The sequence below is a fragment of the Grammomys surdaster genome, unplaced genomic scaffold, assembly GCF_004785775.1.
Source record: "Grammomys surdaster isolate TR1022 unplaced genomic scaffold, NIH_TR_1.0 125672, whole genome shotgun sequence".
Lineage (NCBI taxonomy): Eukaryota > Metazoa > Chordata > Mammalia > Rodentia > Muridae > Grammomys > Grammomys surdaster.
The window spans coordinates 1,015,067-1,042,874 of record NW_021620509.1 but is presented as its reverse complement, the minus strand read 5'-3'; the positions used below and the strand labels follow the sequence as shown (position 1 = coordinate 1,042,874).

The following is a 27,808-nucleotide window of genomic DNA, read 5'->3' as shown; positions in this document are numbered from 1 at the left end:
CACAGGCTAAGTTACACACGTGCTACCCTGAGTTCACTGGGGCAAGACCGGGTGGAGCCCATTCAGTTGACAGGTTGACACCGACAGGTGCTTGCTGATAAGGCTTGATTGCCCTTGCGAGACTGACTTAAGAGCCACCTAACAGCGAGTCACAGCCGGTGACGGGATATTAGTTTACTAGACTGCCGAAAGCAAGGATCAACTCCAAATCGGTTTCGCTTCCAGCGTCTTTTCACAGCAACCGGTTTGGAAGCGTCCACCTACATTCCTCAGCTAGTCCTTCAGCTACAAGGAGTAATGACAAAGCTGTCTCGCCCAGGTCCTCCAGGTCCGGCACGTCAGGAAGGCCACGCCCCCTGGGACTTACTTCCGGCCCGTTTGTGCTACGGGTGAAAAATACAGCCAAAAAGTTCGTACTGCGCCTGCACTGATTCCGTTGTGCGCCTGCGCACTTGTGGCTCCCTTCAGACCGGACATAACGGTCCACGCGCTGCTTCATGGACCGGAAGTAGAGGGGAAGTGTCGCGGGGCGCTCCGGGCCTTGCTGAACGCCGGCAGTTCCTGCCGTTGCCGCCGCCCTCGGCTACTGCCGAGGCCTTCCAAAGCCGCCATGTCCGCCAGCGCCGTCTACGTACTGGACCTGAAGGGCAAGGTACTGAAGGGCTCTCCACCCTCCGCGTTGCCAAGCAACCACCGGGCCCTCGCCCTGTCGGGACCCACCCTGTTGCTAGGCAACTGGCCGACCAGCCCAGCTAGGGCGTCAGGCAGGCGGGGCAGCCTCTCTTGCCAGCCCTGCCCTGTTGCTAGGAAACGGGCGGTGGTCTTCTTTCCGCGAGTCCCTCCCCATTGCAAGCTAACTTGGTGGGGTGCGGTTACTAGGTAACTGTCCGCTTTGCTCCTTTCCCTCCTTGTGCGCCTGGGTACTGGACTCTACCCTCTCCTGTGGACCCCTGTAGCGGGACCATGAGAACCTTGGCCAGAGGTGTGGCAGGGACTATGGCCTTAGGTCGGCCCCTCGCTCCACAGTGTATATAAGGTTTCAGCGCTCCCTAGAGCAGCTGATCTTCCTGTGACATTAAGAAAAGCGGATAAGAGTGTGGTTTTAGAAGGGGAAACAGACTGCCCAGAGTCACACTGATTACTGGGAAGTAGCCGCCTGGAAGCATCCTCACTAGGCAGGTGCTAAGTCCTGGGCCACCGTGGGTTGGCAGAATCTGTCATAGCTAAACTTAGTCACTTGGAAAAGCACAAATAGATGAATACCTATTAGGGACTAATGGACTAGCAACAGCCCCAGCTGAAGGATCAGGGAGAGCTTTCCTGACTGGGAATAGCAAAGACTGCTGAGACATGAAGGCCCTGGACAGAAAACAGGACCCTGGCATCTTTCCCAGGGTTATCTGAGAAAGAAAACTTCGTGTGTTTCTGTGGGTATACACGTGTGTGGAGGAAGGAGACCCCTGCTACCCTTACATGGGCTCTTGTTAACTGATTGAGCTAGGCTGCCTGACCTTTAAAACACGTGGATCTGCCTGTTTGTGCTTCCCAGGAGAATCTGACTTTTTTCCCCCTCTTGGTTTTATGAGACAAGTTTTTCTCTGTGTAGCTCTGACTGTCCTGGAACTCACTCTATAGATCAGGCTGGCCTTGAACTTAGAGATTGACCTGCCTCTGCCTCCCAAGTGCTTGGATTAAAGGTGTTTGCCACCACTATCTGGTAAGCACCTGGGTATTACCTGGGATTTGGGTATGGAGTTCAGGTCAGATATTTGGAAAACACTTTACAGACTGAGCTGTCTCCCTAGGCTAATGGATGTTTTTGTGGTGCTGAGGATAGAGCCTAAAACAACAAGCTGTCTGACAAGCAGCCACAGTATACTCCTTGCAAAAGCCTCTTCCAGGAAGGCACATTCAGCCTTAAGAAATGGACTGCCATTCTACCTCAGGCCATCAGGGTGGAAGGCAAGTGGCCAGCCTCTTACGTTTGGAAGCTACCAGAACAGGTCCAGCCACAGTAAACAAGTCCAGCATTCATCAGTGAAAGAACATTGATGTCCAGTCTACATGGACAAGCTGGAGTTGTTTCAAAAAGCCCCACCCCCAGCGTTTTCCTTAGTCCCTTGAGTGTGTACCTGCCTTGTACGTCACCCAAGGTCAACAACTGCTGAGTCCCAGGCCTGGGCTTCCTCCACAGCCTTCTGGGAAGCTGGGTAGGGGCAGTGTCCCCTAGGTCTCATGGCATATGATCTGCCCTCCACCCTGGCCTAGAGGTACAATGGGCTGCCTGTCGTGGCTTGTTCCTTTAGCAAACATCTCATTGGCACTAGCAAGTACCCATCCTGGGGTGAGGCTATAGAGCTAGATTTACATGTGGATTCAGCTGATCTCCGCAGCTGAGCTGTGTGATCATAGACAAGCACCTTGGCCTGTCTGAGCCTTGTCTTCCTAATGGATCTGAAGAGTCTTATCTGAGTTACTGAGTATAGATGTGAGACAAGCCAGACTCTAGCAAGGCCCACAGAGCATGGTATTTGGGGTCCACAGGCCTCTTGGCCTAGCAGGAAACACTTGGACCAGCAGCCAAACAGTGGTTTGCCTTCCCTTTGGCATTCAGAGAAGGTTACAAAAGACTTCCAGGCAGAGCAGGCACCTGATGTGGTTCTGAGAAGGTGACAGAGGTCCCAGTTGGCATGTAGAGTGTAGGTCAGCCCATATACTGATGCTGGGACCTTGGGGATCCAATGGGAGGAGGCTCCAGGGCCTCTGCACTTCCAGGGATAAGTCCCCAAGATGGGGTGTGATCAGACCTGCCTCGAAAGCTCCTCAGGGAGGCTGTAGACTTCCCTGCCTCCTTCCAAAATCAAGCCAGACTCATGACAACATGCCAAACTGAGCATCTCATTACCAAGGGATCCCATGTGGCTACTTTTGGCAAATAGGAGGTCCTCCAAGAACACTTGGCTGCTGTCTATTGCTTCCCCAACCACTCCGCAGCTTCCTGGCTTTGCAGTGTGGCCCTGGTGACTTTAGGTCTGGTGTGCAGAGGTACTGCTTCCCTTCCATTCTCTTGATGCTGCTCTTTTGAGTACCGAGAACAAAGCCCCAGGCTTTTCCCTGCTGCTCACAAGGGCCTGTATAGTCTGAATTCTCATACCCTCCCCAGCCCTCCCACCAAGTGCCTTTCCACATGACCCTGGTTCATTCCACTTTAGCCAGTGGGGGACCCTGAAGCAGGTGCCCAGACAACCTGTCTGCTTCTGCCTTGGGACCTTTGTACTTGCATCTGTGGAGAGCTGTGTGGCCTGGCTTCAATTCAAATAGCACCTCCTCCAGGAAGCCTCTCCTGCTTTCCCTAACTGGGATCATATCTAGCCCACCCTACGTTGAGCACACTGCATCTCGTAGCCCATACTGCCTACGGCATGGCATGCAAGTTTATCTGTGCATTCCTTTCTCCTCTGACATTTCCTGAGAAGACACACCAGACTCATTCCACACTGGCTCCTGATGCCCAGAGCAGAGCTGTCTGTTAGACAGAGCTCAGCAAGCTCCAAGGTGTTCTGCTGAGAAGGAAAAGGAGCCAGAGAAAGGATAGTGTGTCACATGCTTTGGTGGAGAGGGTTTGTGAGTGACAGGATGGACTTGGGAAATGGCCAGGATGACCATAAGGCACCCTGGAGGCCCTGGGTCTCAGAGGTGGACAGCACTGCTGCAGGGAAGAGAGTAGGAATGTGAGAGTCACCCCTCCTGTAGGCAGTTGCCCCTGAGCTTTCAGTTGGGGTGGATCAGAGAGAGGCCACCCTGTCTAGCTTCTGTTGAAGATGAGTCCTCTTCTGCTTCGTGGGGAAGGACCATGGGGTGAGAGATGGACAGAGAGAAGGGCTGTCTCAGTGTCTCCCTGTCTCCCTCCGCGGCCACACCGACTCAGGGGTGGCCGACCTCCAGGAGTCTCCCTATTTCTTCAAACCGTGATTGAAGGTTAGACTAGTGAGAAGGTCCCCAGTTGTCCCCAAGTAGCTGGGACAGTGAGAGAACCATGTTGACCTCGGCTACCATGGTAGTAGCTACCACATAGGCTCACTCTGCATGTTTTCTGAGCAAGAAAACAAACCCCTGAGCAGCTCTGGTGAGGTGTACAGTCAGGCCTTCTGGCTGGCTCTGACCAGTCCAGCCCAATCCCTGGGGAAGAAAGTGGGCTTAGAGCTGCCAGGACAGCAGTTCTCAGTGAGCACAGTTGTGCAACCACACAGTAAGTGGGAGTAAGGATGTCTCTGAGATCCTGACCCTGCTCTCTCTGCTGTGTTACCTCAGGCAGGCAGCTCCACCTCTCTGGGCATTGTAATCTGTAAAACTAACCAGCCTACCATATAAGAGATAGCAAGAGGAGTAGAAGAGGGCAAGTGGGAGTCCCTCAGACCGGGTAGGGCATCAGACCCAAAAGCTTACCCAGTGGGCACTATGTCCCCATAAGGCCCAGCAAGGACTCAAAAGGAACCATCTTCACTGCGCTCTCCCAGCTAGGATCAGCAGAGACAGTGCTTTCTGAAGTGCCAGTCCAGCATGGCAGCTCAGGAGAGCTGCGGCACCGCCATGTGGCTAACCAGCCATGCTGACAAGCATTGTCACCAAGTAACCAGGGCCCTCCTCAGCCCTCACCCGCAGCTTCCTCATGGCCCTGACCTGCAGCCACTTCTTCAGGGTCCTCCAGGGAGAACTTCCTGTTTGGTTTCTCTCGCTATGCACAGTTATTCTGAGAGTAGAGCCTACCCTGGGCATACTCATGGCCTGCACTCACATTCTATATCTGCCTTTCACTGACCCTGAATGGTAAATCCTGAGTTTTCAAAAAAATGTGGGGGGAGAGAAGAGGCGAGAGAGATATTGGCAAGTACACAAGTGTACAGGTGGCCCTGGAGGCCAGAAGAAGACATCAGATCCCATAGAGCTGGATTACAAGCAGTTGTCAGCTGCCTAATGTGGATGCTGGGTCCTCTGAAAGAACAGCAACACACTTAAGCAACAAGCCATTTTCCAACTTCTGGGATTTATGTATCTATTTGTTTATTTGGTTCTACACACACACACACACACACACACACTTTTATGTTCATTAGTATTTTGACTGCATGTGTGAGAGTGTCAGAATGCCTGGAACTGGAGTCATAGACAGGTGTAAGCTGCTATATAGGTGCTTAGAATGGAACCCAGGTCCACTGCAAGAGCAGCCAGTGCTCTTCATTGCTAAGCCATCTCTCCAGCCCCTGTTTATTTGGTTTTTGAGACAGGTTTCTCTGTGTAGCCCTGGCCGTCCTTGAACTCGGAGATCTACCTGCCTTTGCCTTCCTGGTGCTGGGATTAAAGGCGTACGCTATCTTGTCCAGAAACCCTAGGATGTTTTTAAAAGACAGGGTCTCACTATGTCTAGTCTGAAACTTACTGTGTAAACTTCCCTGCCTCTGCTTCCAAGTGCTAGGATTAGAGGTGTGCATACTATGTTTGGCAAAGTATTTTTAGCAGGGAAACTGTTTGCTATATACATGTGAAGGTCTGAGTTCAGGAGCATGCTGGCCAGCTAGATTATCCAAGGTGGCAACACACACTGGGGGGAGGGGGGAAAGGAGAGAGAAAGCGAGAGAGAGAGAGGGAGAGAGAGAGAGAGAGAGAGAGAGAGAGAGAGAGAGAGAGAGAGAGAGAGAGAGGTGTTGCATTTGAACTGGGTTTGCTGTCTCTTGCCTATAACCCCAGCACTCTGGAGGCAGAAAGATTGCCATGAGTTGAGGCTAGCCTAGGCTACACAGTGAAATCATTTCAACAAAACAAAAGCCTCAAACATGTTTATTGTCAGAACAGGCTGTCCTTATTCACCACAGCACTGTATTGGAGGGCCCTCAGATTCTGGAATCCTGGAGTCCTGGTCCCTAGCTGTGCAGTGCTTTGGGAAGGTTCAGACCCAGATTCTCCATACATCTGTTGAAAGACATGTCTTTGTCTCTGGTCTGGCTCTATTTAAGATTCAGCCACTGAAGTGTTCATTTATGTGGGCTGACTCACAACTGTCATCCCAGCACTCAGGAGGTAGCAGCAGAAGCAGGAATTCAAGGCTATCCTTGGCTACATAGTGGATTTGAGATGTACCTGGGCTCCTTGGACCCATCTCCACTCCCAGCTCCATTCTGCTTTGAGTGTCCATGGACACACAATTTCTCTGATTTTCTAGGATGAGCCACTGGGTTATACTTAACTCTGGTGTCACTTTCTGAGGAGCCACTAACTTTGCCATTCCACAGTCCCCTTGGATGATGGACAGTGATTCAGATTCTGAGCAAGGACGAAGACCAGGGCAGGCCTATTCCTGTACAAGCCTCAGTGGGATCCCATAAACTTGGACTCCTCGAGGATCAGATGCTCAGGAGAGCCAAGTACATCCCCACAGCAAAACCACTGAGAAGGTCTACATAGAGTGCTCACAGAGCAAAGCTTGTCCCAGTGTCTGTGGGAATAGTCCCTCCTCTCTCTGCCTTCTGCTGCAGGAAGAGCCTTGTGGTGGGACTTCCCTAGGGTGGAAATCAGACTAGCCTTAAGTTGTGTCTTCCACAGATGGTCCCCAACCCTACCTGAGGCACTCAGAGAGGAAGCCACCCCTTCTTTCCTTCCTGATGCAGGTGCTCATCTGCAGGAACTACCGTGGGGATGTGGACATGTCAGAGGTGGAGCACTTCATGCCCATTCTGATGGAGAAGGAGGAGGAGGGCATGCTGTCACCTATCTTGGCCCATGGTGGTGTTCGTTTCATGTGGATTAAGCACAACAACCTGTACCGTATCCCTATGCTGCGGAGTCAGGGCTTGGGGATGACATACCTGCCCACCAGCACAGGACAGCTGGGTGGCTAGAAGGCACAGGCTTAGGGAATACTAAGTATTCCAGAAGCTTCAGCTGTGGAGAGGACGGGAGGGGCACATGGCACAAGTGGGAGCCAACTGGGCCTGAGATATGTTACATGGGGTAGGTCTTTGGAGGAGGTGGGCTGGCTTTCGGTGGTTTTGTGGTCTAGAGACTTCCGGCTGCTGTGTATAGCCACACTGTTAGAGGCAGGAGTGGACAAATGAGGGGAATGGGGTAGGAGTGGGGGTGGGAAGTTGTCATGTGCCCTACATCTCCAGCCCCACTTCAGCATCAAACCAAGTGTGGTGCCAGGTGGAGACTCACCATGGGTGCATCCACCACTTTGGGGCTTTGAGCAGACCTCTGAAAATCTGGCTATGTAGTAAGCAGTGGGGTGCACTAGCTCTTCAGCTGTCGGTCCCCTCAGGGTCAGCACGTAAATGTGTTCATGCGTGTGGCCCCCAACAGGCACAGATACCAACTCTTCCCAGGGACAGGTCTTCCCTTGCAGCTCTTGCCCTGCTCTCACCCAGGCATAGGGTTTTTTCCTGATGTATAATACCATATGTGAACTCCCTTATGGAGTGGGCCTAAATGGAAAAAAAAGAAAAGCCGGGCGGTGGTGGCACATGCCTTTAATCCCAGCACTTGGGAGGCAGAGGCAGGCGGATTTCTGAGTTTGAGGACAGCCTGGTCTACAGAGTGAGTTCCAGGACAGCCTGGGCTACACAGAGAAACCCTGTCTCGAAAAAAAAAAAAATCCAATAGATAGGGTGTTGGTATTACCCATGATATCTGTGCCTCTATTGCACAACCAGGCACAGTCTGCTTAGCATGTGGCATTTTAGCACACAGGGTCTGTAGCTTAGCAGGAATGCTGATGCCTGTTCAACAGCAGCTTTCACAGCCCCTTCTGGCATCTGGTTCTGCCATACAACCAGCAGCAGCAGCCTGCATGGTTCCCGGAGCTTCAGGATTTCCTGGCCAACAGTTGACAGGAGATAGTCTGCTCTTGGCACAGGAATTTTCATCCAACAACCTGATGACCTCTGGGAGTGTCTTTGTCCACCAGTGTAGGGTACCATTTGGATTTAAACTCTTTACCTGTTTTAAGAACCTTTTATTTTATTTTTTATTTTTTAAAAGCTTTCATTTGTAGGGCTAATTTACCTGCGTGTTTGCAGTCCAGAAGAAGGCATTGGATCCCCTGGGACTAGAGTTAAAGCCAATGGTGAGCCACCATGTGGTTGCTGGGAATTGAACTTGGGTCTTCTGGAAGAGCAGCCTGTGCTCTTAACCACTGAGCCATCTCTCCAGCTCTCCATTTTTCCTTTCAATTGTCCGAGCCTCAGCTGGGCTGTAAGGTAGGTAGAGATACCATTACACCTGGCTGTCTTCATCCATGTTAGTGAAGTGGCTGCTTGTCAGCATTGTTCTCCATGGACATCCACACACAACGCCTAGTCGGCTGAGGCCCTTGATGGCAGCTTCCCCTGCTGCTTGCTTGGATGAAAATGCTTGTAAGAGCCCGTGGCTTTGTGTACATTGGTGAGAAAGTGTTCTTCATGTCTCACGGATATCCTACTAAATCTACCTGTCAGTCTCTCCCAGGACAGATTGATTTGTGTATCTGTTGAGGCCATAATCAGGAACAGGCCTAGTGTTTGGAGAACATGCAAAATAGCAGAATATTTCACAGGAAGGCCAGCAGCCTTAGCCATTTTCTAACCTGTGTTGGCTTCCCTATGACCAGACTTTAGGTGGACCCTGTGGGCAGTTTCCAAGGGTGCCTGAAAGGAAGTGGGCCATACTTTGGTCTACTGTGGGCTCCCTATTTGGGTTGAGTAGACATGTGTATAGCATTGCCTCCAGAAAAGCTCTGTCACCAACAGAAAGAAGAGAGACCTAGCCCTGGCTGCTTCCCCCATCCAGCTGGGCTCTCCCAGTCTTGCTCCTAAATGCAGTATCCAGAAGCTTCCCTTAAACCTTACACTTTCTGTTGTAACCCCAAGGCTCCTCTGACTGCTTACCACAGGCCCCTGGCCTGGCTCAGACTGGGGGCTTAGTCCTAATCATGGGCCCAGTAGGCCACTGGAGTGTGGCTGGGGCAGGGAGCCATGGGGCTGGAGCTGTGGTGTGGTACCCTGGCCTCAGAAGGCTCCTTGACTGCCACTGTGCAGTGGTTGCCACTTCAAAGAAGAATGCTTGTGTGTCACTGGTGTTCTCCTTCCTCTACAAGGTGGTGCAGGTAAGGCCCCAGTGGTGGGACTTCCCTCCTGGGGAGGGCTTTGGGGATTGTAACTTTGTATACCCAGGGATCCTGGGCCAGGAAGCCTCAGTCTTCTTGCAGGTGAGAGCCTCTGGCCTTCATTGATTGCATTCCCACCCTGGTCTAAAAGAAAGCTAACAAGATGGGGAGACATGGCTGTGCAACCATCTTGGCAGGAGGGTGAATAATGTGATCCAGGTCCTGTGCCTGGACAGTCTAAGGGGCTGGGATTGACCTTGGGGCCGTGTAGGAGAGTCTGATGGTAGCTAATGCATAGCTGTACCCAGGACACCTTTGGACTTAAAGCAACCTCTGGCTGCTGAGTCAGTCTGTTTGATGCTGGGCTGGTTTGTATTTCCACCGAGTGCCTCTGGAGGTCAGGAACCCTTTTCCCGGTCTCTCCTCCCTCCCTCCCTATTGGGTGGATGATTCTTAGCCAAGAGTAGGAGGTGGGGCAAGGGAACCCATTGTCTTTTTGGGAGAGCCTCTTGGTGGTTTCCTTCTGAGCAGGTCCATTGTGAACAGCCTGGCTTTGCCACCTCTAATTGGTGGAATATGATTGGGGTGCTGGGGCCCATTTTTCCCCAGAGCTTGCCTTTCCCACTGTGTGTTTCTGTGATAGTGTAAAGACCAGGTCCCTTCTTTAGCCTCCTAGCTACCCATTGAAATGGAGATGCTTGTCTGCAGCCAGACAGCCAACACCCTATGGGGATAGGCAGCAATCTCGAGGGAGAGGCAAGGATCACAGGCGCAGTTGGGATTGACCACAGAGGTCCTGGAGAGCCGAGGTGGGGTACAGAGCCACTCCTGGCCAATGCCTGTGGTCTGTAGTTCAGATCTTTGGGTTCAGGGCCTGTGCTATCACCCATGGGTACAATCACTCCAGCTGGGGTGGCCTGAGCTGGGCTGCGTCCTGCTCTACTGCCCAGGTCTTCTCCGAGTACTTTAAGGAGCTGGAGGAGGAGAGCATCCGAGACAACTTCGTGATCATCTATGAGCTGCTAGACGAGCTCATGGACTTCGGCTACCCACAGACCACCGACAGCAAGATCCTGCAGGAGTGAGTGCGCGTGTCCCCACAGACCCGCCCCAGCCAGCAGAGCAGCCAGCTTGTTGAAACAACCCCCAACTGTTGAGACAGGCTCTGATCCTCCTACCTCTGCCTCTGGAGTGCTGGGCTGACAAGAGTAGGCCATGTGTCCAGTTTACTAGGCACCAGACATGGGATTCCTAAATCTGTGTTTATTTGTGTAGTACTGGGATTCAAACCCACTGCTGAGCCAGGGGCTGGTCTTGGGTTTCTACTGAGTGCCTCTGGGGTCAGGACCCTTTCCCATGGGTATACCCTGTCTCTTCCACCAGCTTGAATGCAGTATCTTTAACCAGAGCCCTGCTTTTGCTGACTGTACTGAACTGGGGTTCTGGAATCCCACCTGCAGAGGCAGAAACAAGCAGGCCCCATGCTGCACTTTCCATCCCTCAGTGGGACCTGGGGTGCCAGCTCCTCACTTGACTGGGAGTCCAGGAAAAGCTGCCACTCCAATGTCCTGGCAGTACAGGACTCAGTCCCTCCAGGTGCCCACAGTGCTGACTACTTAATCCTCCATTCCCCACCCCCCACCAGTGCCTTGCCTCAGAAGTGAAGTGTATTCGGCCCACTTACTATAGCATGCATACTGTACCCCTCCTAGAACCTGCTGATGTGGGGCTTCAAATGGTTGGGCCTTGTCTTCTACCTAGTTCCATCCCAATGTCAGGGTGGAACATTGTGTGTCACCTCTATAACTGAGCAGTTTGGCCCCACAGGTACATCACTCAAGAAGGCCACAAGCTGGAAACGGGGGCTCCTCGGCCCCCAGCCACTGTCACCAATGCTGTGTCCTGGCGCTCAGAAGGCATCAAGTATCGGAAGAATGAAGTATTCCTGGACGTCATTGAGGCCGTTAACCTCTTGGTAGGCTGCCTTCCTCTTCCTTTCCTAACCTGCCATCTTTTCCAGGGTGGAAGTCAGGGATAAAACTGAAACCCAAAAGAGGGTATAGCCTGGGCCCTAACAGTAGATGGCAGGGCTCAGCCTCAGCCACCAGAGACAGCTCTCTCTGTACCAGCCTCACTCTCAGAATCTGTAGGGTCAGCATTGTGGTGTCTCTCAGGTAGGGGAACCTTAAGTTTCAGACCCTCCAGGGTCACATGTCTCAGAAAAACAGAAATAGAAGGGACAGCAAGAGAGATGGCTCAGCAGGTTAGGGGCTTCCCACAAGCCTGCCTTTCCGGGTGTCCTCCTGGTGGAAGAGAACTGACTCCTGCACTCTGTCCTGTGACTTCACATGTGGCACGCGTGTGCACACACACTAACAGTAAATAAATAAATACAATTTAATCTTTAAAAATACAAGGCTCAGGAGATGGCTTAGTGAGGCATGTTGCTGCACCTCAAGCCTCATGACCTAAGCTCCATCCCCAGAGACCCCATAAAAAGAGGTATCACCATAAACTTGTCCTCTGATCTCCATACAGACGCAGTGGCACCCCAGTATACGTCATGCACACTCATACAGAAATAACATTTTTAAGTTAAAAATAGGTACACACGCCGAGCTCTCGTGTACAGGCTTGAGGACCCGAGTTCAGACCTAACACTGGTGTGGACGCTGGGTGTGTGCTGTGCACTGCAGCCTCAGCACTGAGGGGTGGGCACTGGAGGGGCCACCCAGCCAACATGAGAACTCCAGCTCAGGGAGAGACCTTGCCTCAAACACAAGGTGGGAGACCACAGAGGGCCTGTGGGAAGTCCTTTTTCACCTGGTGAGCTGGAAGACTGCAGGCTTATAGCTGAGCCAGATGTGGTAGAGGCCACAGCTCACACGGCTTCCCCCCACCATCCCCAGGTCAGTGCCAATGGCAACGTGCTACGTAGTGAGATTGTGGGTTCCATCAAGATGCGGGTCTTCCTCTCAGGCATGCCTGAGTTACGCCTGGGCCTCAATGACAAGGTCCTCTTCGACAACACAGGCCGTGAGTACCTGAGGACAGCACTGAGACAGAGGCTGGCTCAGTCTTGCTCCAGGGAGGTGACTTCACTTGACCCCAAGTTAGAGCTGAGTGCATGCTTACTGGTGGGACAGCCAGCTGCTTTCAAGTACCAGGTTTAAGAACATTTCTTGGGTCTTTGAGATGGTTCCTCAGGTAAAGGGCATTGCTGCCAAGCCCCATGGCCTTACTGTGCCATCTGGAGCTCACATGGTAGAAGGAGAGAGCCAGTTCCTGCAAGTTGTCCTCTGACTGCCACACGTGCAGTGCAGCACACACCCCATACACAACAAACAGCAGCGCACACACCATACACAACGAACAGCATACACCCCATACACAACGAACAGCAGCACACACACCCCATACACAACAAACAGCAGCGCGCACACACACACCCATACACAGTGAACAGCACACACACCCATACACAACGTACAGCAGCACACACACCCCCATACACAATGAACAGCAGCACACACACACCCATATACAATGAACAGCAGCGCACACCCCATACACAGTGAACAGCACACACACCCATACACAACGAACAGCAGCGCACACCCATACACAACGAACAGGAGCGCACACACCATACACAACGAACAGCATACACCCCATAGACAACGAACAAGATGTCACAGAATCTCACATTACTGTAGCTCAGTAAGTAGTTGATGTTGACCTAGCAGGCCTGGGTTCAGTACCCACCAGCACCAAAAAAGACAGGGAGATCTGGCTGGTATGGTGGCATCTGCCTGTCGTTCCATCTCTCAGGACACTGAGGCAGGAAGATTCTGAGTTTGAGGCCATCCTGGGCTACAATATAAGACTGTGAGGAGGGTGGCAGAGAGCCAAGGTTCTGAGTACTTAGATGTCACCAGAGAGACCCGGAGCCTGGCCCTACCCTCTGTCCCCTCTCTTTGAGGCTGGGCTCTTTCCATGGTAGGCTTCTAGTGGTAGAGCATAGTACAGGTGGGCATGGCCAGGCTGCCGTGGCTCCTCACTGGCCCCTGACAGCCTCCTGGACTTGTTAGCCATACCTGGGCCCTTTGTAGTGGGTGAGTGGCACCCACAGCCACTTAGGAAATGCGCCCTGACCTGTTGCTGTCTGGCTGCTGAGAACTCGGCATGGCATATGCAGGGCAGCCAGGACGCTGTGCTAGCATCAGGCAGGCATGTGATGGAAGGAGGCGACAGGAAGCTGTCTGTGAACTGGCTTCTTGTGGATATCTTTTGGGCATGGGCAGGGACTCGTAACTCCTGCCAGCCTCACCCCTACCCTGCATAGGAGGGAAGAGCAAGTCAGTGGAGCTGGAGGATGTGAAGTTCCACCAGTGTGTGCGGCTGTCACGTTTTGAGAATGACCGCACCATCTCCTTCATCCCACCTGACGGAGAGTTTGAACTCATGTCCTACCGCCTCAACACCCACGTGAGTGTAGCAAGTTCCCAGGCAAGTTCAACACCAATCCTCCCACACCCTGTGGGTACCTGTCTCTCAGCCCCCTAAGTGGGCAGAAACCTTGACCACCACTGGCTCCACCATGGTCATCACCCTCTGCCAGCATACACACTGGTCTCCTCCTGGAAGAATGGGGCCTTGTCTGGTCTCTGCTTTCCCTCAGTAGCATGAGACATGGTGAGATGCCAGCAGGTGTGAGTGCCTTCTCCGCACCCACAGGTGAAGCCTTTGATCTGGATTGAGTCCGTGATTGAGAAGCATTCCCACAGCCGAATCGAGTACATGGTCAAGGTTGGTGAGAGAGTGGGCACCTTGAAGGCCTAAGTCAGGCGTGGGCAGTGCCTGGAAAAGTCAGAGTCTTTGGTGGATAATGGGAGCCACTGCCAGGCAGGGACTGTGTGGCCCTGGCAAGGTGGCTGGGGGTGGCCAGACTCCCTTCCATGCATCATCCAGAGCCTCTGCCTTGGGCCTCCTTGCAGGCCAAGAGCCAGTTCAAGCGGCGCTCAACAGCCAACAATGTAGAGATCCATATACCAGTCCCCAACGACGCCGATTCACCCAAGTTCAAGACTACAGTGGGGAGTGTCAAGTGGGTCCCCGAGAACAGTGAGATCGTGTGGTCCATCAAGTCCTTCCCGGTGAGCCTCATGTTCTCCAGGTACCCCTAAATATCTCCCTGAGACCTATCCCTGTGCAACCTTGGGGAAGGTGTTTCATTGCAGAGAGGGGCAGTCCTGCTGAGTGCCATCCTGGTTCCAGGAACACAGGTGCTGTCCCTCTCTGCACCCTACAGGACTGGGGGAGGGCTGGCCACAGATCCATCCCAGGAGAGCTTTCCCTGGGTGCTGCAGCACAGCCACAGTGTGCAGGAGTCCCTGGTGCACCTCCGCCCTCACCTTGTCCTCACCAGAGAGAAAACAGTGAGAGCCAGGACTGCCTTCTTCTTTCTACCCTTTCTGTGTACTGAGATGATCCCAGGGCAGCCCAAGCATGGTAGACTCTCCTACTGTGCACCCTGGCTTAAGGACCTCGCATGGAGTTGGGGAGTATAGGTGGGAAGGATGGCCAAACTCAGGGTAGACACTGCCTGGCCCCAGTGACCACTATTGGGTTTTCCACGTTTTGGCTCAGTGACAAAGCTCATCAGTGTCCTGCATGTTGCTGCAGTCCTTTTTAAGGCCAGGTAACACTCCACGTCATGTTCCTTCCTTCTTCACTGACAGGCACTCTTGGTGCGCCCCAGCTCTGCTGCAGTGGATGTGGGTGCACAGGGCTCTCCCCCATGCCCTGCTGCTGTCCTCAGACACACACCCACAGGAGAGTCTCGGAAGAGTTGGCCAAACATAGTTAGAATTGTTTGAGGCTCTGCCTTGGTGTTTTGTGTGTTGTTACAATTGTCTGAGGCTCTGCCTTGGTGTTTGTGTGTTGTTACAATTGTCTGAGGCTCTGCCTTGGTGTTTTGTGTGTTGTTACAATTGTCTGAGGCTCTGCCTTGGTGTTTTGTGTAGCAGTGGCACGGTATCATTCCTGCCAGAGGTGCTTAAGGGTTCTGGCTTCTTGTCCATCATGTTTTTGTTTTTGTCTTTGAGGTTGGGTCTTACTATGTAGCACTGGCTGACCTGAGCACACTGTGTAGACCAGGTTAGCCTCAAACTCATGGAGATGTACCTGCCTCTGCCTCCCTGGTGCTGTGGTCAGAGGTGTGCCCCGTCTCCATCCTCATGTCCCCTTGGTCTTCGATTTGTGACTGTGCAAGTGTGGCCGCTGACCCCGCCCCAGCCCAGTCGCCCTCCCTCCTTCGAGGTCAGTCCACTCACTGGTAGTTTTTACATCAGTGTCGATGCAGATAAACATTTCTGTCAGCTCCACTCAAAGTCTGTACCCACAAAACCTACCGTGTAACATGCAACGCCATTTTCTACAACTTGTGTTTTCATATAGAAGTTGTTTTGTGTTTTTTACAGGGGCTTTGTTTGAAACAGGGTCTCCCTGGATAGTCTCAGTGGTCTGCAACTCATTCTGTAGCACAGAGTGACCTCAAACTCTTGCACTCCAGACTGGTCTTGAACTTGCCACCATCCTCCTGCCTCTGTGTCCTGAATGCTGAGACTGCTAGGCCTTGCTTACTCCTGTGTTCCTGTGGGCAGGTCCTTCCTCTCTATTTCCCCCTTACATTGTTGCTAGGTTCCAGGAGTCACAAGGCTGTTTGCTCCAGCTCCCACGCAGGTGTCATGGTGTCCTTTGTGGCTGGGAACTGCTGCCAGGAAGCTAGGCTGTGGAGCCTAGCAGGAGCCGAGGCTCTGTCCTGCTGTACCCCAGCTCCTAAGCAGGGTCCTAGTCACAACCACTCCTGCTGCCTCTAAGTGTGAGCGCAGGAAGCCAAACGCCATGTTGTTCCAGGTATAGCTAGAGCTAGGGTGCCAGACAGAGGGGACAGCCAAGCCCAGGCCTGATGCTCTACAAGGCCAGAGCAGGGCAAGGGTCTCGGCTAGTCCTGACTGGCCCCACTCTCAAACCACCTCCGAGTTATTGCTGGGCTCTGTGCCATTATGGGAATCTGCTATTGGCTGTGGGTTGGCCAGCTGCCTAACTGCCTCCTGCATTGGCCCCCAGGGTGGCAAGGAGTACCTGATGCGGGCCCACTTTGGCCTTCCCAGTGTGGAAGCCGAAGACAAGGAGGGCAAGCCTCCCATCAGTGTCAAGTTTGAGATCCCCTATTTCACTACCTCTGGCATCCAGGTATGAGTGTGTTGGGGCTGGCTACCTGAACCCCACACTTGAGCCCAGAGTCACAGCAGAACCTCCCAAACCCCATCCAGGCATAGGGCCTATTTCCTTGGGACCCCTCAGACTTTGTGGATGAGGGGAACATACTGTTCCCCTGAAAGGCTCAAGGTCACCAAGCCTGGGTCTTGGCTGCTTCATGCTATGCCAGGCCTGCCCCCTTGCCCTTGCCCCTTGGATGAAGGGTGCTGGTGGGGGTGCACACTCAAGGCCCTTGTGTCCAGGTGCGCTACCTGAAAATCATTGAGAAGAGCGGGTACCAGGCCCTGCCCTGGGTACGCTATATCACACAGAATGGAGGTGAGTAGCCACCTGGCTGGCAGGACCTACAGAGGTCCTTCTAGGCTGTGGCTTCCTACATGGAGCTGAGAGTGGGTGTCCCCTTTGTCTGTGTGGAGCTGATTGTGGGTGCCCTGGGAGTCTGTGTGGAGCTGAGGGTGGGTACCCTGGGAGTCCATGTGGAGCTGAGGGTGGGTGCCCTGGGACCTGTGTGGAGCTGAGGGTGGGTGCCCCATGTTTCTAGATTACCAGCTCCGGACCCAGTGAGAGGCCTCTGCAGCCAGCCCAGCCCACCCAGCCTCAGGGCACACCTGCCACACTCACCAAAACCGAAGCTGAAGGGTGGGCCTGGACACACAGCCACCCTCCTCCCAAGCCTGAGAGGACTCACACAGAACCCCTTCCCCAGTCCCATTCTGATCCAGGGTGGGAAGGAAGGGCCTGCCAGCCTCCCCCAGGGACAAGCCAGCTGGAGCTGAGCTCCTGGTGCCTCATGACTGGCCACCCACCACCCTGTAGACACCATCCCTGCCCACCACCGGAGCCTCCTTCTGTTGCCATTTTGCTGAGCATGTTAGTCATTGTCATTGTCATCTGTGGCTGTCCCTCACCTTTCTTCAAGTGTCCTGTGCAGCTGCCATGCTGCACTTCATGAGAGCAGCTGTCCCCTATCCACACTGGTCTGTGTGCAGGATAGTTGCTGTGCCTGGGCCAGCTGTGCCTCCCTTGCCAGCCCTTGACCACATCAGTGTTTTCCTGGAAGGGAACATGGCCTCAGCCTTTGCCCCAAAGTTCCTGGGCAGGCCAGGCTACCCTCACTGTACAAGGCCTCGTCCTCCACCATGTGTGTGTGACAGTTACATTAAAGTCCATTTGTTACATCTGCTGCCTGTTTTCTCTCTGTGCTGTGGTTCAGGCTCCACACAGGGACCCTATATGACTTCCTTTGTAGTAAAGCAGACCTAGCAGTGACGGGACCACACGTCCCTTCCCTGGGTAGCAGGAGTGCCTTTCCACGGGACACTGGATAGAATATCCTCTCAGGGTCTCTGGCTTGCCTGTCATGCCTGTGCATAATGCCATCCTCTGGTGGCCCGAAACCGTAGACTCCCACATGCCCACCTGTCCAGGTGTAGGCTGGGCCTCCAAACTGGTGACAGCTCCTGTGGGCTTGGAAGTCCTGAGTCAGCATGGGCTGTCTGAGCTCTGACCCTCAGGACCGTCTCACTGTGTGACCTCTGCTCTCCTGCCTTGTTACCACACAGTATGTATGCTGTTCAGTACATACCTCCCTTCCATAGCCAAGGACAACCTTCCCAGCACAGGGCCTCGAACAGAGCCTGCCAACACCCTAGAGCCTCTCAGTCCTGCCTTACTCACCAGTGCTCACAAGGGCTGCCAGTCCAGACTGCATGCTACCACCCGTCACTCCACAGGTCTGCAGCAGGCTATGGCTGCTGAGTTTGAGAACTTGACTTCAATCCTTAGGACCCACATGCTGCATAGAGAGAATCAACTCCCAAAAGTTGCCCTCTGAACTCCATTTGAGCTAGGCACACACACTTATAAAGAAACTAAGTCTGGGCTAGAGAGATGGCTCAGCGGTTAAGAGCACTGACTGCTCTTCCAGAGGTCCTGAGTTCAAATCCCAGCAACCACATGGTGGCTCACAACCATCCTTAATGAGATTGGATGCCCTCTTCTGGTGTGTCTGAAGACAGCTACAGCATATTCAAATAAAATTAAATAAATAAATAAGATTCCTTCATACGTTAAAAAAAAAAATGCTGTTTAAAAAAAAAGGAACTAAGTCAGGTGTGGTGGTCTGTGCCTGGCACTCCAGCACTTCAGAGGGTGAAGCAAGAGGATCATAATACCCTGTCTCAGGAAATAAGAAGTGGGTGCAGGGCTGGAGGGATGGCTCAGCCGTTAAGAGCACTGGCTGTTCTTGCAGAGGATCAGGGTTTTATTCCCAGCATCTATATGGAGACTACGATCTGTAAGTCCAGTTCCAGGGAACCCGGCGCCCTCTTCTGGCCCCTGAGGGTGCAGTGTGCACTTGGCACACATCCATATATACAGGCAAAACATCCATGTCTATAAAAATAGAGATTAAAGATTTATTACTTATGTGTTTATTTGTGAGTGTGCTAGGTACATATGTATGTGGATTTCCCAGAGAGGCCAGAAGAGGGTGTTGGATGGCCCAGGCAACTAGAGTTACAGGGGTGTGAGCCAAAATGGGTTCTGAGAACCAAACTCGGGTCCACTGTGAGAACAGAATATGCTCTTAACTACTGAGCTGGCTCCCCAACCCCATAAAAATAAATCTTTTTTAAAAAGTTGGCATCTGCGGGGAGTGGTGGTGTGTGACTTTAATTTTTTCAAGATCTGTTATTAATGACAGTTCCTAAACACTTTAACCTCCCTTTTTGCCCACCACTTACCAGAGGTAAAGGAAAAGAAAGGATACAGGGAAAGTAGACCTGTTTAGAAATGGTTCTTTGAGCTGGGCAGTGGTGGCACACGCCTTTAATCCCAGCACTTGGGAGGCAGAGGCAGGCAGATTTCTGAGTTTGAGGCCAGCCTGGTCTACAGAGTGAGTTCCAGGACAGCTCGGGCTACACAGAGAAACCCTGTCTTGAAAAAAGAAAGAAAGAAAGAAAGAAAGAAAGAAAGAAAGAAAGAAAGAAAGAAAGAAAGAAAGAAAGAAAGAAATGGTTCTTTGTAGCAACTCCCATCTGTGTTGTCTGGAAATCAGCAGTTCAGTTCACAGGTTAGCAGTGGCAGCTCGATCCACTCACAAACACTTCACAGATACAGCAGCCGTCCATTCAGTAGTCAGGATAGCAAACATGAATCAGTACTGGTGGCACTACCTAACGGAGACAACCAGGCCTCAGCCTCTGCATGAGTCAGCAGGAGGGGCCAGGAAGGACAGCAGGAGAAGTTCTCAGCTGTGCCTCTCTCAGTGAAGTGAAGATCAGCGAAGACAAGAGACCAACAAGCATTGCACAGGAAGCTCTACCAGCAAGCCAAGGCCCAGCCTCCATCACTGTCATGGAATCCTATTTAGATTCCCTTCAGACATCTTGTGTCCTCCATGGGTCTTGCCTCAGCACATCCATCTATCTCAGCTGACATCAGACTGTGGAAACAGCACGAACCCCACCACCAGAAGGTTTTGGTTTGGTTTTGTGTGTGTGTGTGTTTCTCTCTGTGGAGTCCCAACAAATGGAGCTCAGCTACACAGTGTAAGGCAGTGCTTGTAGTTAGCAAAGAATCCTTCATCACGTGTCCTTTCACCTGTGCCTGCTTCAGCCAAAAGTTCCTTCATGTGTCTGCCTTCGCAAAACACCATCCAACACAAATGACTTTCTGAAGAACCCTTAAGTTTCCACTTCAGTGGCGCACATTTTTGATCCCAGTATGCAGGAGACAGAGACATGTGGATCTCTGTGAGTTCAAGATCAGCCTGGTCTGTAAAGTGAATTCCAGAACAGCCAAGGCTACACAGAGAAACCCTGTCTCAACCCCCCCCCACACACACACACAATATCTGTCATGCATTAGACTTTGGACTCTGTCCCCACACTGCTATAAAACAAGTTCTCAGTGGAGGAAGTTTGCCCCATTTTTCCCTCCTAAGATGACATGAGAGGGTACCAGAAAACATGACAGGGTCCAGAACTGCAAAGTGTTCTTTAGGTTGTTTTGAGACAGTGTCACTCTACATACCCTGGCTGTCCTGGAGCCCACTGTGAAGACCAGACTGGCCTTGAACTTATTAAGCAATACTGCTTCTGCCTCCTGATGAGGGGACTAAAGTGTGGGCCACCGCTAGGCTCATTGTCTGGTTTGAAGTTTTTCTTTCATTTATTTGGTGCAAACGTCAGAGGACAGGTAGCAGGAGTCAGCCTCTCCTTCTACCATGTGAGTCCTGGGAATTGGACTCAGGTAGGCAGTCTGGGTAACACCTTTACCCACTGTGCCATCTCGCTGGCCATTTAAAAAAATTATTGCATTTATTTATTCACTTATCTTTACAGTTATACTTTGGTAAAACACAAAATGAGAAAAAATGCTAACGGCATGGGGTTGGGGGATTCTTTAAGGCAGTCAGAGAGAGAAAAAAAAAACATGACCTTCAAAACTCAGACAGATAGGCTTTTCAAAGTGGGAGAGAGCTGAGTGACATTTCCAGCCAACTTAGGGAAAACTCCTGCTCCAGTTATACACTTAAGTGTCCCCAGATAGACAGCCTCCTGTGGCAGGCAGCTGCCCAGCATGCACAGGGCTCTCTGGGCTGCAGCTTCAACCCTATAAAAGTAAAAACCATGGCTGGTGTCCAGGTGCATAGACACCATAACTGCCCCCCCCCAAAAAACCACAAAATGAGCACATTTGGCATGACCTAAGGCCACTAAGATTGTAATTGCAGTCATCTTCCTCTCTTAACAGCTGATCATGCCCCCCAGTGTCCCTGGAGGAAAAGCCTTATTCCCTCAGGGCGGGCTGCCTGTCCCCACACTGCCCCCACCCTGCACTTCTTGACTTGCATTACAGAAATCCTGCGTAACCTTCCCTGTCCTCCAGCTTGTTTCTCACACACAGCTGTTCCTGATTCCACAGATGCCTGTGTCCCCAAGGCCTGTCTACCTGCCCAGGAGTTGTCACTGCTCTGACCCCAGGGAGAAAGGCATATCTTTGGGAAGTGCAGACTTGTCCTTGGCACGCTTCTAACTATGACCACTAGAGGGCACACTTGGGTTAGAAATAGCTGTCTGTAACAGAGACGGAGACAGGACAAGCTGGGGAACCAAGGCCTACAGACCTGGGTAATTTGTCCTTGTTTTATGTTTTGTCTGCAACCATGTATGTGCACCACATGCGAGCCTACAAATGGTTGTGTGAACCAAACCCCATTCCCTGCAAGAACATCCAATCCTCTTAACTACTGACTCCCCTTTTAGGTCTTTGTTAATTTTGAGGGAGGGTTTCATGAAGCTAGCCTAGGTTAGACTCACACTTTTTATATAGCCAAGAATGACCTTGAACCAGGGTCCTCTTACATCCACCTCGAAAGCACTGGAGTGGTGGAGTCACAGGTGTGCGCCACTGTACCCAGTTTATCCATATTGCCAGTTTACCATGCAGACCAGGCAAGTGAGTTATAGCCCGGCCTACAAGGTACATGTGGTACCAAGCCACATTTATGTTTTTAAATAGAAATTCAGGTACCATGTAGCTGATAATTTTAATTATTTGGGGCAGTGGTTCTCAACCCTCCTAAGACTGTGACCCTTTAATACAGTCCGTCATGATCTGGTAACCCCAACTTTTCATTGCTTCTTCATAACTGTATTTTTGCTACTGTTATGAATCATAATATAATATTTTTGGAGATGGAGGTTAGCCAAAAAGGTTGGAACTGACAGGCTGAGAACCACTGATGTAGGACACGCTCTCAGTGTGGTCATCACTTCACCTCCTTTGAGGCTCACTCTGAGGACTCCCTGCCTCTGCTCCTGGCTGCAGGACTGTCAGGATTAGAGAAGGTTCTGCTGGTCCTTGGGTCCTGGGGATTCAGGCTCTGGTTGTCTCTCCAGCACGGCAAGCATTTTAGTTACTGAACAGTCTCTCAGGCTCACGGATTGTCTTCGAAAGGAATAATTCAGTGGCATTCAAAACAGTGGCTATACTGTGCAGCCTCTCTTCCTACTCAGCCTCCATCAGCCCTAGGCTGTCCTCCACGTGCTTCCCTTGCCCCCTGCAAGCTACTGAACTGCTCCGGTCTGTATGGACTGGCCTGGTCTCAACACCTCATGTCAATGAGATCACAGACTCTAGGCGCTCCCAGATCTGGCTGGTGTTCCATTCTCACTGTGCACAGGTCGGTGTGTCATCCTTTTTGTGGCTGGGTAATAATCCATTGTACCCTGAACATGTCTTGCCACTCATCTGCTGACAGGTGTGTAGGTCGTTCCCACCTCCGAGACGCTGCACTCATACTATTATTTCATTCAGTTTCATGCATGCACTGTAGTAGATGTGTGGTTAGTGCCCATGCAGAGAGAACGGTTTGCATACTGGTCTTCAGTTCTTTTAAGCAGATCTCCCAAGTAGTGGAACATGTTGCAATTCCATTTTGTTCCCTGAGGAATTCTGCCGTTTTCTTTATAAAACCCTTTCTCTTGGCAAGATAGAAAGGTAGCATCATGAAATTTCTTGCGAGTCCTTTGCAAGGCACGCACACTTTCTCCTACCCACTCAACAGCCACATCCTCCCCTTTGCCCCATACCACCCAACCTCTCTCCACTAGCCTGGGAGTGGAATCTCCACTGTCCCAGCCTCTCACTGAGGGAGTGTAGGCAGGAGCCCGACCCCCGAGCCACACGCCAGCTCAAGTATACCTTAAATGTACACATGATCACTCATCGCTAACATGCCCAGATACACACGAACCATTCTCATATGCCCTTGATTTGGGTCGTCCTCCCCATAGAGAAAATTTATGTTTCTCTCAGTTAAAACCACTGGCTAGAGGGCTGGGGAGAGGACTCCAGTGCTTAAGAGCACTGCCTGCTCTTCCAGAGGTCCCAAGTTTAATTCCCAGCACCCACACAGCAGCTCACAACTGTCTGTAGCTCCAGTTCCAGGAGACGTGACTCCCTCATACAAACATACATGCAGGAAAACACACACACAACACCAATGCACATAAAATTAAAAAAAAAAAAAACACTGGCTGGAGAGATGGTTCAGAGGTTAAGAGCACTGACTGCTCTTCTAGATGTCCTGAGTTCAATTCCCAGCAATCACATGGTGGCTCACAACCATCTGTAATGAGATCTGATGTCCTTTTCTGGTGTGTCTGGAAACAGCTACAGTGTACTCATGTGCATTACATTAATAATTTAAAAAAAAAAAGAATTTATCTTGCCAGGTGTGGTGACAAATGCCTTTAATCATAGCATTTGGGAGGCAGAGAAAGACAGATCTCTGTAAGTTCGAGGCCAGCCTGGACTACAAGCGAGTCCAGTACAGTCACAGAGAAACTTTCTCAACCCCCCCCCCGCAAAGAGATTTTACTTTATTATTTGTTTGCTTTTATGCATATATGAGAGCCCACAGAGGCCAGGAGGCCATGACAGATTCTTGAAGCTGGAGTTTGAGGCACTTGTGAGCTATCCTACATGGTACTGGGAAGCTATCGGGTGTGTCCTTGAACTTCAGCATCAGCAGTATCAGAAGACTCACCAGGTAATGTTTTCTACCTAAGTGCTTTTGTGCAGTTTGGCCTGCTCTCCTACTAACCTGTGTGCAGTGGGCCGCATCCCTGTCTGTCCTGACCACCTACCACTTAACCTTACTACCTGAGCTCTTGGGCACCAAGCAGTTTCATGCATGCACTGTGGCGATGTGTGGTTAGTGTCCATCAGAGATGTTGGGATTATCGGTGAAACCTGAGCTCAGGTTAATGGATGCTGCCGTTTTCCAGGCCGGTAAGCTTTTCTTGCACAGCAGTGAGGGATAACGTTCCAGTTGTTCTGTATCCTTTTCATCACTTAGTGATATCAGGCTCTGGTTGTGCCCCTGTCAGTGGGACCAGCTCATGCAGGTTACAAGTGCTTGCAGTCTAGGCTCTATGCCTACTGCTAGCAGTATCTGAGAAGAGAGACTCAATGGGAACTGACCACATCTGTTTCCTTGAACCATACCAACTCCTGAGACTAAACAGCCACCGTTATCTCTGTGCCCTAAAGTTTTAAATTTGCATGTATGAATTATGCATATCGAATTCCATTCTGATGTTTTCATACATGCATGGGATGTATTTTGATTGTATTCTCCCCCCATTATCTCCCACCTCCACACCCACCGATCTCTTTTCTCTTACCTAGTCCTCCTCCTGCTCCTCCTCCTGCTGCTGCTCCTCCTTCTCCTGTTGCTGCTCCTCCTCCTGCTGCTCCTCCTCCTGCTGCTGCTGCTGCTCCTCCTCCTGCTCCTGCTGCTCCTCCTCCTGCTCCTGCTGCTCCTCCTCCTGCTGCTGCTGCTCCTCCTCCTGCTGCTCCTCCTTCTCCTGCTGCTGCTGCTCCTGCTGTTCTTCCTTCTCCTGCTGCTTCTCCTCCTCCTGGTCCTGCTCCTCCTTCTCCTCCTGGTCCTCCTCCTGGTCCTCCTCCTCCTGCTGCTTCTCCTGCTCCTGATTCTCCTTCTGCTGCTCCTCCTCCTCTTCTTCCTCCTCCTCTTGGTCACCCAGTGAGTTTCATGATGGCTGCTTACAGCAGCATACAGGGTGGTATAGAGGTGCTGAAGGTAGCCAGTGGCTACACCACTGAAGAAACTCTCTCTCCCAAAAGGCAAGAGAGGTGAGTAGTCATGGGCACTTGCTGTGCAAGCATGTGCACCGTGATCTTTGATCTGAACACCCATGTAACAAGCTGGGAGTCCCACAAATGCCTGTAACCTCAACATCAAGGAGGGCAAGAGTGTCAATGGGGCTTGCTAATTGACAGCACTCCCCAAAACCAGTCTAGGTTCAGGAAATGGCTGCCTCAAAGGAGTCTGGCAAAGACAGTGATGGGGAATGATTTTGACGTACTTCTGTGGCCTCTGTGTGCATGCAGTTGCACACGTCTGAGCACTCTCACACAGATACTGAGTCCAACAGGCAACAGCTCTCAAGATGCATGCTCAATAAAAGCACCAAGTCTAGAGAGCAGAGCAGGAGATTCCACAGGCCCTGAGTCCCGCCCCTTCCTGCACAGGCTCCACCCCTTGGCTCCACTTGCCCACTTGTTTCCCACCCAAACAGCTTCCAAGGGAAACAGGCTGCACCTGGGACAGCTTCCCAGAAGGCCTGGCTGCAGCAGCCCAACCACGGGAAGGATTTGTGGGAGGTCACATAGCCATGCTCACAATCCCCCACACACACCCTCCCCCGCTGCACAGGGGGGAGAGCTAGGCACGAGGGTGCTGGAGCCTGCCGCACCTGACTCGGCTGACTCAGCTGCTTGCCAGCATCTGAGCCTTCATCCCCCTCCATACCCTGTCTGGGAAATGGGCTCAGAAAGGCCTGAACTGTGATGAGATTGAGGGATGCATGCAGGACATCAGCAGACATCTCCAGATGATAGAACCCCAGAATTACTCCATGGTTGTGTAGAATTCTGCCCTGAGCCCACCCTTGTTACACACGGGGAAAAATCCATACTTAGTGGTCTGGGATGGCAAGAGCGCTTTCTATAGGAGCACGAGGACCTGAGTTCAGATCCCAGAGCCCTTGTAAAAAGCTGCTCGTGGCTGCGAGCCTGTGACGCAGCAGCTGGGCTTGCTGGATGCTAGTCCAGCCCCCAGGTTCGGTGGGACTCTGACTCAAGAGAATAAGGTGGAGAGTGACCGAAGATCCACGGTGTCTGCATGCACACACCACTCACACATATACGCCGAGATAAAGGAAATATAAATATGCCGACATATGCATAGAAATTTGTGTGGTTCTGGGGAACAGAGTCAAACTACACAGCCTAGGTTGGCTACAAACTTGAATGGATCTTGTACCTCAGTGTCATGGTGCTAGAATTACAAGTGTGTGCCACCACACACAGCTTTAATTTTTGTTTAAATAAGGGTTTCATGAAGCCATGCTGGCCTCCAACCTGCCAAGTGGTAGAGGGTAGCATGAATTCCTGACCTCCCTGCCTCACTTCCTCAGTGCCGGGGTGACAGGTGACTGCCACATCTGGTTTATGTGGTGCTAGGAATAAACTCGGGGCATCATGCTTGTTAACTGAGCTACAAAGCACCCTAACAACTAAGCTATAGTCTCAGCCCCTCAAACTATTTCAGTTGATTTTAAATCTACATGACATACATTGGTGAAATGTACATGTCAGCAGTACTTCTGACAGTACAACTATCACTTCTACAAAGTTCCAGAACACTCTGTTTACCCAGAAGGAAAACTCATATCCAATAGCAGTCTTGGTCCACTGCCCCCCTCAGCCCCTGGGAGCCTGTGTCAGTCTAGATTGATCTGGGTACTGGGTGGCAGTGAGATCCCATGCTGTGGGGCCTGTTGTGTCTGGCTCTGACACTCAGTGTCTCATCCTTAGGGTCTGTCCTTGTGGCAATGTGTGTCAGAGCTCTGCTCCTTTTCAAGGGTGAATAATAATCCACAGTATAGATGGGTCCCATTGTGCTGGCCATGAACCACCATTAACACACATGTGTTTAAACGTTTATTTTTTTTACTGTGTGTGTGTGTGTGTGTGTGTGTCTGTGTCTGTGTGTACCATGTATGTAGGTCAGAAGACAGTTTGACGGAGTCTCTCCTCCATGTGGGTCCTTTGATGGCAAGTGCCCCATCCTGGCCCATTTTTAAGTACATACGTGCAGGTGCCCAGCAGGATGTTACGAGCTATAAGGAGTGAGAAGATGAGACAGCCCTGTCCCAAGTGAAGGCTGTCACTGTGCCACTCATGCATGACTTCAGTGTTTCAGTGAATTCATAGCAATGAACTTCCTTTCTGATGACCCACACATGCAAATGTGCACATGCACACACATACAGGTAGCTGAGTGTCATTTATGTATTTATAATAAAACACATTTTAGGGGCCGGGTGTGCTGAACAGGCCTGAGTCCCAGCACTAGGGAGGCAGAGACATTGGCAGAGGCAGGTGGATTTCTATGAGTCCAGGGCCAGCCTGTACTACAGATCCAGAGCAAGGACAGCCAAGGCTACACAGTAAAATTTTGTCTCAAAAAAAAAAACAAACAAAAAAAAAACAAAAGAGGAAAAATACCAGTTTTTAAAATAAAAGAACAATATTTTGAACCTGATGATGTGGCCTGTGAAGGCGCTGGGGAGGCTGAAGCAGGAGACTGACTTCAGGACAGCTTGGGCCACAGAACAAGGCCCTAGGTCAAAACCACAACCACAACAACAGCAAAGAAATTCTCCAGAAATCTATGTCTTGGTCAGTGAGGGCAGAGGGGAAAAAAATCAGATTTCCAGGGCGGAGAGGGCTCAGTGGGTGCTGCGAAGCCTTGGCACCAGGACCCAAATGATGAAGAAGAGAACAGACTCC

At 51.5% G+C, this 27,808-nt stretch overlaps 1 protein-coding gene across 2 annotated transcripts; it reads left to right on the top strand.

The window, feature by feature from the left end:
* The first annotated feature begins 429 nt into the window (after window positions 1-429).
* Window positions 430-17,600, top strand: Ap1m1 (adaptor related protein complex 1 subunit mu 1). Of its 2 annotated transcripts, XM_028787726.1 has the most exons (12): window positions 430-652; window positions 6,663-6,819; window positions 9,066-9,133; window positions 10,084-10,214; window positions 10,961-11,108; window positions 12,043-12,169; window positions 13,479-13,621; window positions 13,871-13,942; window positions 14,131-14,289; window positions 16,265-16,390; window positions 16,660-16,735; window positions 16,959-17,600. In XM_028787726.1, exons 1-12 carry the CDS (start codon window positions 611-613, stop codon window positions 16,979-16,981), a joined length of 1,272 nt encoding a protein of 423 aa, XP_028643559.1. In that variant the 5' UTR covers window positions 430-610; the 3' UTR covers window positions 16,982-17,600. The 2 variants fall into 2 exon arrangements, with proteins under 2 accessions (XP_028643559.1, XP_028643560.1); XM_028787727.1 differs by lacking the exons at window positions 6,663-6,819; window positions 9,066-9,133 and having other exon boundaries at window positions 530-652.
* The last annotated feature ends 10,208 nt before the right edge of the window (window positions 17,601-27,808 follow it).